The 15,143-nt window shown below is 45.1% G+C and overlaps 1 protein-coding gene across 1 annotated transcript in view; it reads right to left on the reverse strand.

Moving 5' to 3' along the window:
• Nucleotides 1–2,091: 2,091 nt before the first annotated feature.
• Nucleotides 2,092–15,143, reverse strand: part of GALNT15 (polypeptide N-acetylgalactosaminyltransferase 15) — a 43,250-nt gene continuing 30,198 nt past the window's right edge. The window contains exons 6-10 of the mRNA XM_054595410.1: nucleotides 14,164–14,358; nucleotides 11,566–11,697; nucleotides 11,078–11,182; nucleotides 6,583–6,726; nucleotides 2,092–4,126 (exon numbers count right to left, since the gene is read on the reverse strand). Coding sequence (XP_054451385.1) covers nucleotides 3,980–4,126; nucleotides 6,583–6,726; nucleotides 11,078–11,182; nucleotides 11,566–11,697; nucleotides 14,164–14,358 — 723 coding nt within the window. The 3' untranslated portion in view covers nucleotides 2,092–3,979. The remainder of the gene's footprint in view (nucleotides 4,127–6,582; nucleotides 6,727–11,077; nucleotides 11,183–11,565; nucleotides 11,698–14,163; nucleotides 14,359–15,143) is intronic.

Raw genomic sequence — 15,143 nt, forward strand, 5'->3', positions numbered from 1 at the left:
AAGGAAGCTCTTTAGGGGCACACTGAAGCTTTAAGACGAGACAGAGGCCGGTGGGGCCAGAACACAGTGTCACAGACTCTGGCGTTGAAGGGTGAATTTGGAATTTCTTTCAGAATCGTCCTTTAACTTTACTCTGGAATTTAACTTGATTCATAGAACCATATTATGGGCTTTGGCAGGGTTTGTTTTCCAATCACCCAATCCCATGTTTGGCTCTTAGGTGCAGCTATTTTCAGGTCCCAGCCCTGTCTCCAGAGGGTCCCTATAGCGGCCTCTATGTGGATCCTCTGTATAGGGCCACCTGCCTGCCCCGGGCCCCACCTGCCTCCTCAAGATCAGAGCCATGATCCTGCCATGACCAGCAGCACCTCTTGTAGCCCTACCGTCCCATATCCATATTAAATGTCATGTCTGTGCCTTCATACTGTGGCTTCTTCCAGGAGAGGAGCTGAGACTGACAAGAGCTAGAAACTCAGGCAATTCATGGATTTGCTCAATGCTCCAAAAATCCTTTGTAGAAATTGACGCTGTTCACTTCATCAAGAGTGGTCAATTGGACTTGGTAAAGGAAAGACATAGAGGGCAGATAGAAGAAGACAGAGAAATGAGAGGCCACAAGAACATGGTGCTGGAAAAGCAGGTTTAATCAGAGATGAGAGAAAGAGAATCTGGAATGCCAGGTGACTGTGAGTTAGTTGAATAGTTTGGGGATCGTTGGGAAACTTGAATTTTCAACTATGAGTCTGATCTGTTCGGTCTGAGCTTACAAACTAACACACTGGTGGTTAAGTGATTATGATGACTATTTTTAAGCCCAATAAAGTTAGGAAAGCTGCTTATATGTTGTGATAACCTAGCATATTGGTACTACGCAGATCTCTTGGTGATGAGAAAATATAAGCATCCCAGAGCTATAGAAAGAACTACCACACCAGAAAAGATTCCCACGATGTTAAAACAGTGCTAAGGACACACCTCTACGTCCAAAAAATCACGTCTCATGGGAGAAGGAGTTGAAACTGGCCAGGACATTGGAGATTGGAAGAACTATTATTTATACAGATATAGCACAGGATTTTAGAATCCTGAAAACATCATCTCCTTGGCTATTGTGCTTAACATAATCACCTGAAATCTCTAATCAAGGCATTTTAATAATCAGGACAAAACTTGTAGGTGCTTTGGGGTTTTGTCAAAAGTGGTCATAAACAAGTTGCATTTTTAAGAGCTTTTAAAGCACAATCATAAATAGTGTCCACCATGTACAGACTTGTGCCTGTCGAGGCAGCCCCATGTCAGTGGGTTGCCTTTGTCCAGATTTAGTGACTGCTCACAGATCACTTGGTGCCCAACCGGCTTTTTTTCATGGCCCTTCAGTAGAAAACGGGATCGCCTCTAAATGACCTCTCATAATGTCCAGTTCAGGCGCAGGGAGGTTGTCATCATCATGGACCTAGGGCACTTGGATATCTTTTGAAGAAAGAAATCTGAGTTTGTCAATGGGCTCTAAGGCATTGAGGCCACAGAGGATAGACCAGGGCCCCTGCAGGCATGACATCTGCTTTTATTGTTGTGAAGTAGCATAAAGAGTATTGGACTCTAGATGGCTGGCTGAATACTTCTCTGTGTCCCCTCAGTGGGATGCTTAATGGAAAATTTGGTGGTAATGGTGATGAATTCAATCTTAGAACACAAACAATAAACTTCAACCATAAAAATTCAGGTGGGCATATGAAGATCAAACTTGGGAATCAAATCTTCTAACTGCCAGGTTTCTCTACTTTTAAGTTGATCATTGTGGACAAAATCAGAATTGAGCCCATAAAGAAGAGAATTGAACACTTGATTACACTATGAGGAAAAGGTTAATTTTCTTTTAGAACTAAATGGAGGCATCTGTTTTGTTTAAATTAAGGGTCTGTAAGTACCAGCCAGGGACTGAGTTGACAGCCATTTCTATAATAAAGTAATAAATCATGGGGATGGTTAAGGAAGCAAGAAACACCATATTCTTCCTTTACTCAACCAATTAAGCAATAAGCCATCTGGGTCTTTTTGTTAATTACCATCAAACACAACTTATACAATTGAATTCAGCCTTTTATTTAATTATATTAATTTATTCCAGCAACATCAAATACCCACAATGCCAATAATAAAGTTCATTTAAAAAAATAGAGGTCTTGTTTAATTTTTATTTTTTAACCGTTAATACCCTTTACAAGATTGCCATCTGAGAATTATTAGCTTTATCTTCACCTCAGGACATTAGAGGAATTCGTTTTAAATATATACAAATCTGAAGGAAGAAGACAGTGGCTGAAATTTCTTCCTTGATGGGCTGATGTATCTATCTAGATCAGTGCTATCTAATAGAACTGTTTGCAATGATAAAATGTTCTGTATCTGTGTTGTCTAATACAGTAGCCCCTAGCCACATGTGACTATCGAGCAGTTGAAATATGAGCAGTACAACTGAGGAACCGAGTTTACATTGTCTTTCCTTTTAGTACATTTACATTTAGATAGCCACATGTGGCTAGTGGCTACTAGCACAGGTCTAGAGCGTGTCTTCTGAGAAAGGGGAAACACAGTGAGTCATTGCCTTAAGTAGGTGGAAAAGGAATGCGTATATATGATAGCTATTGCCGGGAAACCCTCACTTCCTACCCAGTTTTCCTAGTTTGAAACACACTGCATTCTGAAAGAGCCCAAGGGAGACCAGCATCTTTGAGGAGAGGTTTCTATGCTGAGCATGTGAAGAGTGAACTCCATCTGGAGGAGAAATGGGCATGAATGGTGTCTTCTGAATAGCAGAACCAATCCTGCTCAGCAACTCTGATTGTCAGACTAGCCCAGGCCATGACAAGGAGAGCCAGTCAGCTCTTGCTGGCTTGGTTCTGCTCTAGTGGAGGTGTGTTCTTGCCACAGTTGTGAATGTTCAACCTGTGGGCACAATGGGGGCCCCAGACAGCTCCTACAGGCTCAGAAATGGCCCCGTCAGCCCTCATGAACATTAACACCCAACCCTGGTTCCTCTCTTATGAATTTTGGCTCAGAGGTTGGCATTTCTCCTCAGGAAGGTTTGTCTCTTTGAAAAGGTTGTTATTTCTGATCCAGTCAATGCAAACCCTGTAACAGGGCCTCCGGAGAGTTTCTTGAGTGTATGCACTTCTGTTAATGGGAATCCTCAGTCTGGGCTGACCCTTCCAATAATAAAACCAATAATAAGGAGAAGTACCCACTATATTGCATGAGAATCTGGTTGTGGTTAACCAAAGTACAGAAGGGCTAGGACAGGACGAATGGAGGTAGAAAGTTCTGAAGAAATTCTCATTAATGTGAAAACATTCTATAATGTGACTCTTTTGAGCTACTAGGCTGAGCTGCAGAGTTGGCCCAAAGCTCTCTACAATCTTCTCTCAGTAGTTTTCCTTCCTTCTTCTGAGCTACAGCTTAACCAGTGAAACATGGAATTTGTTCTAATAAATCTAGGCCAAAGGTTTTGGTATGCCAGGCCTTAATGCTGTCTTTATACTTGAATTTTCATAGTTGGTTACACAGACTATCTAAGGCAAGGCCATTTCAAATAAGCTGATGAATTGGATTTATGTATTCTGGAAGTGCTACCAGAGAATGTCCAGGCCTCTTTTCTAAATCAGAGATTAAAAGCAATTATTACATGCTCAATGCTCAATGGAAGAAAACGAAGAATCTTCTGTACTAGGTAATGCTCATCTACCAGTGATGAAGACAATGAATCAATTTTTTTCTTTTTCTTTTCTAAAACAGCCAGCAGTCAATGATATAGGCGCGAGATGGAAAACACTTCCTATACTCGTTCATGGAGCTTTCTTCTCTACAATCAGAAGGAGTACAAACGCAGAGGGGCCGACTCATGAAATACACCTGCTTTCTTAGTTCTCTTGGGGTTGAACTGTGAGGGCCCAAACTTCTCTTTTCCTTCTGACACTGGCATTCATCGTTCATCCACAGCCTTGACATTGTCAAAGTGCCACAGCTGGCTGGCTTTTCCATCACACTGGCGCAAGTGCAAATCTTTGTTGTTTTCCTGCACCACAGCTTCCATGCATTTCCCAGAAACAATGTGAACAATCATTCCGTTCTGAAAAGTGAGAAGGGGGAAAAAAAGACAACCAGTCAGTCTCCCTCAGTCAGTCAGCAAAGTAGGAAATTTCTAAGATTTGTGCTAATCATGAAAAGAATAATAGAGATAATGTGAACTGGAAAGGAACTGTGGTATTTTGGTTAAAGTATAATGTAATTTAGGTAGCTCTGAACTTTAGATATCAGTCAGAGTTTAGGAGCCATTGATTCAATTATATTTGCTGTGGTTGCTTAATTAGACCATATCTTAAAGTTCTGATTATTAGAATGCCCAGTGTAAAAATCATATTCAGTCTTTATATCATATTGATAGACTCATTGTTATCAGTGGCTTGTAAATTTCTGCTTTCAAATGATTTAATGTAATCTCTGCCCTCTATTAATCCTGTAATTTAGTACTGCTGCTACCAGGTTATAGTAGAGAGTAAGACTTTAAGGATATACTAGAGGCCTAAGTCAGCCATGTTTGAAAAATTACACCAAACCTATCAGGTTTATCAAATTTATCTAACCATGCCCTTTTCAAGGAAAAATCAATGTCTTTATGAAAAGTTAAACTTCCTTAATGGCACGGCTGATAATGTCCATTTATTCATTTATTTAGGTATTTTTGAAATGTAATTTATATACCATAATATTAATTATTTTAAAGTATACAGCTTGGTGTTTTTTAGTATATGCACAGAGTATATGCAACCATCACCACTACCTAACTTCAGAAGGTTTTCATTACTGTTAAAAGAAAATTACTGCTCCTTAGCAGTCACTTCCAATTCCTCCTTCCTTCCAACCACTGGAAATCACGAATATACTTTCTGTTTATGGATTTGTCTATTCTGGATATTTCCTATAAATGTAATCATGTAATACATGGCCTTGAGTGACTGGCTCCTTGACTTTGCGTAATATTTTCAAGATTCATCCATGTTATAGCATAAAATGGCATCTAGTTCTTTATTTTTTATCATGGTAAAAATAAATAACTTAAAACTTACCAGCTTCACCATTTTTTAGGTGTAAAGTTTAGCAATATTAAGTATATTCACACTGTTGTGAAACAGATCTACAGAATTTTTTCATCTTTCAAAACTGAAACTCTGTACCCATTAATCAACTCCCCCCTCACCCCAGCCCCTGGTAACCACCACTGTTTTTTCTGTCTTTATGGATTTAACTATTCTGGGTACTGCATATAAGTGGAATCATACAGTACTTTTCTTTTTGTGACTGGCTTATTTCACTTAGCATGATATCCTCCAGGTTCATCCACATTATAGCATATGACAGAATTTTCTTCCTTTTTAAGTCTAAATAATATTCCTTTGTTGGGTTATGTTTACCTCTTTACCCATCATTAGACACTTGGGTTGTTTCCACATGTTGGCTATTGTAAACAGCGCATCTGTGAATAGTACATTATTCCTTTTATGGCAGAATGATAATACTTTTCTAAGTCTTACTCTTTAATGCCTAAAAGATGTTGGGTGTATTCTATTCACTAATCTTTTGCTTACTATTTTAAAATGCTGTTTCTAAAATGTGTCTTATCCAAAGGATTTGCTTAGAATAATACTTTATAGTCATTTACAAAGGACCTTGCCTTGGTTTCTAAGGCTTCTTTGAGTGAGTGTGGGCCTGAGTTCCCCACAAGCTTTGCTCTCAAATGCTTATTGTGAGTTCTGCCTAAGTTTTGCATCATATAATTTTTTTCTTTCACAGCCTTCTTTAAGGATACCAATGCATAGTCTGCTTATTTTACCCTCTTCATTCCCAAGATGAAGTTAAAGGAAACAAAAAAAAGATGTGCATATTTATTTATTTGGTTGTATATTTTTACCCTAACTTATTCCAAAAAGGATTTGAAGTGGAGAAAGCGCTGTTGATACTGTCACCTTCCTATCCTAATTCTCTATGGGGGACACATGCACTCTCCCTAAGTATTTGTATTTTACTTATTTCCTCTTCATTGGTGCATAACCTCTCAAAAGGATCCTCTCCCCTGGGGTGACAGGAATCAAAGTCTTACTGATATGACAAGATGTCCATAGTGGAATTTGTAAAGGAAGAAAGCGACACCTATATCAGTATCTATGTTGGTGTAGAGGGGAGAACTTTTTCATCCTTAAACCACACCAATGAGGTGGTTGACTGCTTCTATGATGTCCTCCATGGTGCTACTTGTGGCCTGAGCTAATAAATTTCATGAGGGGACGTCTGCCTCCACTCTCTGCCACAAAGGAAGTCAAAGCTATGCAGAAACATGGCAAATTAGTACATTTCAAGAGTGATGACGCAGGCTTTCTGCAAAGTTGGCCCTCCCCGAGACCTTAGTGCAAGGCCATTCATTTAAACAACAGAGGCACAGATCTGAATGGTAAAACCTGACCACTTGGAGGAGCCTGGGACACAGCACCAACCACCGGCACTGCCAAGCTCTTCTGTTGGATCACTGACCTCCTGGAAATCCCAGTGCTGCTGATGGATGGCGAGGCCTTCCCCGGTGCAGTTCTGAAGAATCACCTGCTCTTGCGTGACATCGAAGCACAGGTGTTGCGGGCTGCCAAAGCGGATCTCCTTCCTGCCGGTGTGCTCCAGGTGCTGAGAGAGAGGGAGCGGTGCTTAGCACAGCCAGAAGGGGATACTCTCCATCACTGGAGATGAGGGAAGCACAGCTCGACGGAGCTGAGGTCTAGGGGAAATCTTCAGAGGCTGGGGCGGAGGGGTGGTCAGCAAGACTGTATCTCATCTCAAGTCCACAAATATGCTGCTCAACTAGCCCTGGCCTCTGACATCTCCACATTCCAGCTGCTCTCTCATTCATACTCATAGATCTGGTGTCTTCCTTCATTGTTCTATTTACTGCATCATAGATAAGGCCGTAAAGAACGCTGTGTGCTCTGTGAGTGTTCTGCTGGAAGGGCCGATGAGGAATCCCTCTGAAGGCTAAGGTGATCACTTTCTAGAGAGAGCTGACTTGACCCTGCAACTCATTTCCCTGCTGTTTGTCGTGTGTGTTGATGGTCGCTCATGGTTATTTCCTCCAGTGTTTTGGAGTATTGGGCTGTGCATACCTTTGCAAGTGGACTTTAACTGTGGGAAGTCTGTGTGCCTGGGAATAGAGGGTACCATTTTCTGTTTGTTCCTGCCAAGTATAAGCTGAACTAATTTTTATGTTAGTTGTGTAGCTTAGAGACAGGGCCACCTACAAGGGCATGTGACCTCGGCTGCCTTATGGGGCCTCATGCTTAAAAGAACTTAATATTCTTAATGTAATATAATTGGTTTAATGCTGTATCATCACTGCCTTGAAATTCTTAATACACGCTGAATTAGAGGCCTGACATTTTCATTTTTGCATTGGACCCCACAAATTAGGTAGCTGGTCCTGCTGGTGTATTCCCAGACTACACTGTTCATAACTATGGATCCCAAACCTACGTTAGATGCAAACCTCTGGTTAAACATTCAGGGAAGAGTAATTGTCTTCTCCTCAAAGACCCTGTGGAGATAGAGAAGCTTCCTTATCATTTTCCTGTGGCGCTGTGTGGATTTTTCTAGTTAAACTTTTCACATTTTGAAGTTTTTAGTTTCTCTTTGAAGGTCAACACTGGCTTGACATGGAAATCTCATTTCCATCTTCTCATCTCTAATGAGCTGCAGGAAGGCTCTTGTCACTTATTCCTGCAGGGAACCAACACCTTTGGGTCCCGAGGTTGTCAGTGACTGTCCCCTCCCCCGCAAGGCAGGGCAGCTTGGTCCATGGCCATTAGCTCTACTTTCAGTTGCCTCCTGATTTTTGGCCCCTAGAGTTTTCTCTGTCTTATAAACTCAGTTACTTATGCATGGAAAAGGGTCTTTCTTCTTATTTTTTAATCTAACACATCTGGATGTTCTTAGGAGAAGGACTTTTGGCTTATCTAGTTCACAATTTTGCTGGACCCTAGCTTCTCCTCCTCCTCACCAAAAATTTTAAAAACCTAAAAAGCTGCCATTCTGTTTGCATGAGGGAGGCTGCGTTATTCCCACTGCAGATGAGGAAATCGGACTTGGAGAGGTTAAGAAGCCTGCCCAGTACCACAAGAGTAAACAGCTTGAAATCAGCGAGCTGTTTCTGCCTCATCACATGACTTCCTCACTTTATGTGCATGTCCTCCTCCCACATGCCAGGTGTGAATGCCTATCGATGTGTTTGGGAAGACTGGCAAAAGGCAAAGCTGAAGAGGTTGAAGGGATCGTGAGCATAGCCTGCCCCCCCCTCCCCGCACCCCGTATCTTGGGACCTGCCCCGCCCAGCCCAACCTCGGCTGGTCCTTCCTGCGTGAAGGGCTGGACTCAGATCCCTCCAAGAGATGCTCTGGCTTTTGCTCTCAGGCTCTCAGGGCCTCACCTGACTCTGCTATCAATATCTCCAGGAATTTGTACTTGGTTTTTTGTTTTTAAATAGAGGTCTTTGGGCTATGATAGCTTAACTCAAAGGTCTCTGTCTCGGGCTGAAAGAAGAAAGATTGGGAGGCAGGCTTAACTTTCAAGGTCATCACCCAAGCTGTGAAAAGGAGTGGACCCGCCAACCTTCAGCCAGCATCACGGAGGCTGCCTGCCACCTTGAGCAGTTATTCCATGATGGAAATTTTGAAGAGAAGATACCCTAAGATGTAGGAGATCTTCCTGATGACCAGGGGCCTATACGGATTCCAGAATGACCCTGCTCGAGGTCTTTTCCCTGACTCAGTTACCTTCTTCTTTCCTCAAACACTTGGGCTAACCTACCAACAGCTGAGCAGCTGCAGGAAGAGACACAGTTCTACCCTGATTCTTTCATTTAACTTTTGGGAATATTGAGCCAGCAATTTCGGAGCCCCCTGCACCCTAGGGGGCTTCAGGGACTCCATGAACCCTTGACATTATTAAAATTTTGTGTGGACATGCTTATGTGCATTTTCCTTGGGAAAGGGTCCTGAGAGTTCATCAACTGCTTAAAAGAGACATGTAACCTGTAACAAACATGTCTTATGCTTGACCTCTGAGTTTCCAAGCCCCACCCCTCTCCTTCTCCTCTTGCCCCATTTCTGGGTGAGCTCATGAGAAAGCCTGGTGCTGCCTTCTTTGATGCTGGTGGGACATGCAAACCAGGTAAGCCCCAACCCGAGCCTGGGAACCCTGGCCCCAGCCTGCCCCCTAACCACATAAGATCCAGAGCCAGTCACTCTGTTTTGCTATTTCAAGCCAGTTGCAGACCTGCTTGGGCACCTGCCCTGCTCTCCCCCAGAAAGCCTCAGTATGTGAATAACAACGAGGCTGTTCATTCCTCCTTATTACCTGTGTGGAGTCATCAGTCTCAATATCTGAACCAAACTTTGGGTTGGGGGGTGATCCTGCCTCCTGTAAGGCAATCACAGGATGAAACCTACAAAGGTTAAGAACCACATGCAGGGAGTGGGCTAGTCACTAGACTGGCCCATCCTTTCTAGGCCTAGATTTTATCCAGGCGCCACCTGGATTTCTTGGTGTTGATCTCAAATAGCCTGTCCCATAATGGGCTATCCATGAGCAGGACCTCTGGCTCAGGGGCGGGTCTCTCTCTCTCTGGGTAGCATGCCTGCCACTCATGCTCAGCATTTCTCCTTGGCTGCCTTTTGGGCCATGAGCTTTATTTTGTCACCAGGGCAGTCCCAGTCTTCTTGGGTACTGAGGACTCCAGCCATACTGCAGAGTGGGGCCCTGGGAAATCCATGGAGTTGGTCTTCAGTGCTGTCTCTTGGTCCCTCCCCACACAAGTCATCAGAGCCTCGATTCTGGGGAGAAGAGGCCCCCGCCAGCCCTGGCATCCCAGGAGAGCTTCTGTGCGACTCCCCTCCTCTCCCCAGGGGTATTTGCTCCCTCTGTTTCCTTCTCCCTGTGGAAGGAATTCCACAAACCAAACTGCTGTGTGTGTGGGAAATGTTCTGAATGAGGCCAGGCCTCTGAAAGCTGGAGCCAGTGGCCCCAGCTGTGTGTAAGTCCTCCGCTGGCAAGTGGAGCAGCTGGTCACCTGAGGCCATGAGGCCTGCCTGCTCCGAACCCAACCCCCCCCCCGCCCACACACACACACACACACACACACACACACACACACACACACACACCAGGGTCCTTAGGGGGAGCCCTAAGGGTCCCCCTCCTGGATAAGGGTCGACTCCCATAGACCCCCATGGAATACCTAAAAGACATGGCACATCTACTCTGGGCCGGACTCAGGATCAGAGAACTTGAGACTTAAGACAGTGAGTCATGAGTCATCACTGCAAAGGGGGGATATTTTCCGGGTTCCCTTGCATTGTCAGGGCTTCTGAGCCTACAGCCCCCACTCGGTGACCCACTTTCCTCACCTCAGGTTCTAGTTGGCCAATGATCTCAGGCTGGACCTAATATTTCATAAATGGTGTCCTGGTGGATATTGATTGGCATACAGCTTTTCTTTGACCTCTGAATATAGCTTTTAATTTTAATAGGGAGGTTTTCCATAAATTCTGGATTTCAAGTATCTTTGAAAATTTTGGGTGATCTCGTAATTCTGAGCCCACTTTCATAATAAAAAAAAACCCCATTTATCGAGGCTGGGGCAGGTTCAGCTGTCCTTTCATATGTGCCATGGGCCCCTTAGTCACAACAGCCTCCACCCAGCTCAAGGTACCCATTTCCTTTACGTGCCTGAACCCTGGATGACCACCATCAAGCCTCAGTTTCCTCATTTGTCAGATAAAAGCACTGGCTCCACAGCTTCCCCATTGCCCTCGAGCTCAGTCTTATATTCTCTGATGATGGTCAGTGTCTGTTCTTGCATCTGGGGGCGGGGTGGGCAGGGATGGGGTCACAGTGGGTGACAGTGAGTCATCAAGGGACATGGAACCACGGAAAGTAGATGCCCTATGGGGAAGTGATGGGCATTACCTGGAGGACTCTGGCCACTTACCTGTTGCCGCCGGCTGTTGCTGCAAGGAGCCAGCATCATGGCACAGCCCGGGAGGTCTTCTTCTGCCTGGCAGTCTGCACAGAAGCCCAGTCCGGTGTTGTGGAGCTGAAAGTGGACATCCATGCAGAAGTGAATCCCGCCCCCCATATAAAGACACCCTCTGTTAGTCTCCATTCCTCTCCTTTGCTTTCTGGAGTATAGCTCACGGTGCCACGTTCAGGCCACAAAAATGAGCAAGGTCAGGCTGAAGCCACTGATGCTGAGGGACAGGCCTCCTGGTGGAGGCAGGCAGCACCTGTCCTGGTGAGGGACTCTGGGATGGGGCAATCCAGTGACCTCCCTCAGGGCAGGCATGGAAGCCCCTGAGGCCCCGCTGAGCTTGGACTGGTTGGCCAGGGTCATGGAAGACCACCAGAACACCCATTTCCTGCCTTGGGAAGCTGCCCACCCTTGCTATTCCTCTTCATCTTCCCTGGGTCACTCCTTGCCTTTCCAGAGAACCTGGGCCTGTGTTCAGATGGGTACAGCTCAGGGTAGACATTGGCCAGAAACCAGTGGAACGTTCGACAGCCCAGCCTCCTTTGCAGCTGCAGGCGTTCTGTGCAGTCTGGCTTCTCAGCCTGGGGAGGAGAAAGTCACAGGCAGTGAGACAGAGAAAGCCTGTTGTACATCAGAACGTATGTGGTGGAGGAGGGATAGAAGGGGCTGAAGCCAAAGGATTGGGACAGAATGAGGGGACCAAGACTGCAGCTCTCTAGAGAAGTGTTAGGAGAAGAGGGTTTGGATTGGACAGAGTAAGAAGGCTTTTAGAGATGTGGAACCAGCCACAGAGTAGGGGACGTCACTGCCTCCCCACAAGCCCTCACATCTTCAGTCTACAAAGACCATGATATCTATGCTTTGATGACTTTTCCGAGGCAGCTGGCAAAACACGATGGGGCTTTGCCTTTGGTTGGTGAGGCACAACACCAGGATGGGCCTTATGGAGGCAGAAACTGACTCAAAAGTAACTGAGATGAACCACGCTGGAAACTCATGGAGTGAGGGTAGAGACAAGGGGAACTTACCTTTCTTCCCTCTAGATGCCCAATTTCCTCCATTAACAATTCATTCCTTTGGGCTACACTATCCTCCTTTTTTGAGATTTTCCTTGATAATACAATTGTCCTGGAATGAATATTAAGGTAAGTCCTTAAGACTTTAGTATAAACTAATGTTTTGGGTTGTATTGATAAAGAATTCTTGACCAAGAATTCTACTCAGAAGTTTTGTACTAAATCCTGGATATTGTTAGGGAAGAGAAAGGGGCTAAGGAGGGATTTGAAGGACCAAAAAACAAACAAGAAGAGAGAGATAATTATTTCTTGGGGTGGGGAGGGAAATAGAGGAAGCTGAAACAGAAAGTCTATTCAGAGCTCTAACTTGATGGCCTCCAGTATGGAAATTAGACACTGGTCTAATTGGCTATGTGAAGTGAGTTTGGTTCTGTTTTACTTCTTCCCTCTCCTAGTCCTCAGATATAAATGTTGGGAAGAGTAAGGTCTGATTCTGCAACACTGAAATGCTCTCTACATGCTTCTCAAAGTGTGATCCCCTGAGCAGCTGGTTCAGAAATGCCCAAGGAACTTGTTTAAAATGCAGGTTCCTGGGACCTACTCCACAGCCTATGATTCAGTAGATAGAGGCATTTAATCTGCACTTAACCATTTATTTTCCACAGAAAGTTTGAGAACAACTTCTCTAAGTCAGGAGTTTCTCGTTTATTCAGCATATTGACCCATCAGCAAACCAAGCAGAACTGTCACTTTTCCTCTAAGGAAGTACAATAGGTTTTTTGATGGTTTCTTGGCATCCTTAGTGTTCATTTGATCTCCCCCAGCTCTTCTCCAGGGCTGGATTTTGGCACTAAAGCAGAAACATTTCTTCAAGAGAGTCCCATCACCTTCACTGTTCTTGGTGATGAGACAAACTGGCAAATCCACCCAGCCTCAAATGTGGGGGCATGTTGTCACTGAACTTTCCCCTTGGACAACCGTGTGTGAGAGAGGAGAAAACAAGAGAATGTCAACTCCTCCAGGGCTGAAGCCTGGCCTTGTCTTTGGGTGCCCGGGATTTCTGTATCTCAAAATTCAAGTAAGGATTTTGGGGGTGGGGCAGGAAGGAGGATGAACAGATAGAAATCATTAGAGCGAAATTAATTTTTGGCTCTTTAAAGTAAATGCATGCTATCAAACACCTTGGGGAGACAATGATATTATTGATATCTTGATATCAAAGTAAGCACCAGAGCATTTCTAAAACATGAATTAATGGAAATGTTCAAAAGGAAAACAAGTAAGGAAAAAAAGGTCTTCTAACTTACCAGTAGGAGGTGCCATTCTTCTTGTGAAAGTCATCAAAGGGACATTTGTGGATCAGAGAATGGACCACACTCAGCAGCATGGGCTGATGAGGGGCTTCTGGGAGCTCTTACAAGACTTCTGTGGGTCCCCGAAATCTCTCCTTTGGAGTCCCCACTCCCAGCACAGCAAACTTTAACGTGAACCCATGTCTCACATGAAATAATACTTGCATCACTCTATAAGAATTAAGCTGAGCGACAGTTGACCAGCTGAAGATACAATGTTTGTGGGCTTTAACTAAATGTTTAACATTTTTATTTTTGTATGGCTTATTTTGGATCCTTTGTGATTATTTTTATGCTTATATTTGCTTCATGTCTTGGATGATTTCACAGCCTAAGCACTTTGCCCAGGGTGAAAGGGCCCTCAGAGACCTGCTTTGCCCCTTACTCCCTACCCAAGCTCTCCTCCCAGCCCTGAGAAAGGCTGGAGACCTGTAGAGGTCATCCCACAGACTTCAGGGGGGCCCAGGCCAAGACCGGCTGTAATGCCCCATGGAGATGCTGAGAGAGACAGAGGACAGCCCCACCAGGTAGTAGAGCCACGTGACAGGGACAACTCAAGGGAAGCACAAGCCAGGAGCTTCCATTTTCCCCGTAGACAGGAAGGAGAGACACTCCCTGGCCCAGCCCCCAGCTGGTGGCCCCGTAATAGGCCCAGAAGACCCTGCCAGGCCCCCCTTACCTTGCTCAAGGAGAAGGCCTTTGGGTTGTGCTTGTAGAAGGTTTCTTTGAACGAGCCCAGCCAGGTCTCAGAGATGCGAACCTTGTTCAGCAGGGTGGCCTCCTGGTCCAGTGGGGAGTTAGTGTCCTGATTTCGGTAGATGTGCCCCACCCGAGAGCAGGGAAGGATTTCAACTGAGCCACCGCAAAGCCAGGTCTGCCATGAAAGAACAAAAATACACACCTCTGAGCTGTTGTCACTAAACTTTCCCCTTGGACAACCGTGCAGGGCATAAGGGCGTAGGGCATCAGGGGCCTGCTAGGGGCTGGCTAAATGCACAGGAAATCATGAGCACAAAATGGCAAAGGTATGCATAGTCTTCAGGGTGCAGCAGAGTTTCCAGATCTGTGAGTTCCGGGCGGGGCGTGACAAGGTAGGAAGTGAGGCCAGCTGTCCTGGGATGGAACTGTGGGGTGAGGGTGCCACAGCCATGCAGCTACCTGACCACTCCCCCTCGGACACACGCACAGACCGAGTGCTCTTGGTGATGTGGCCATATGGGTTAGCGCCCTATTCTCCAAAGGCTGCTTCCTCAGGGAAAAGGGTGTCCCTAGTGATCAGTCATTTTTAAAAGCCCATGAAGTCTCCTGCTGCAAAGGCACCAGAAACTATTTGTGTGGGAATCAAAGCGAGTTTTCGTTAAACAGTCTCCCTGCCCTCCGCTAACTCTCACACCTACTCCCAAACGCCTAGAATTCCTTTGACAGGAAGCCTTGCACTGCACACTTGGGGACAAAGGTGAAAATGAAAACATTCCTAGCAGAGGTGCGTGTGAATTAAACACAGAGGCTGGGGTTCTCAGACTGTGTGCCAAGGTACCCCAGGGTGCCCCGGCAAACTCCAAGGCCCGTGTGGGTAGCTGAAATGATTGAAACATGGTGACATCTGTTGGACATCCTGCAAACTACAAGCACAAGGGAATTTCATGGTTTCAATTCTTT

This window comes from Pteronotus mesoamericanus, unplaced genomic scaffold (assembly GCF_021234165.1).
Source record: "Pteronotus mesoamericanus isolate MK-2021 breed Mesoamerican mustached bat unplaced genomic scaffold, CSHL_Meso_final scaffold_54, whole genome shotgun sequence".
Classification (NCBI taxonomy): Eukaryota; Metazoa; Chordata; class Mammalia; order Chiroptera; family Mormoopidae; genus Pteronotus; species Pteronotus mesoamericanus.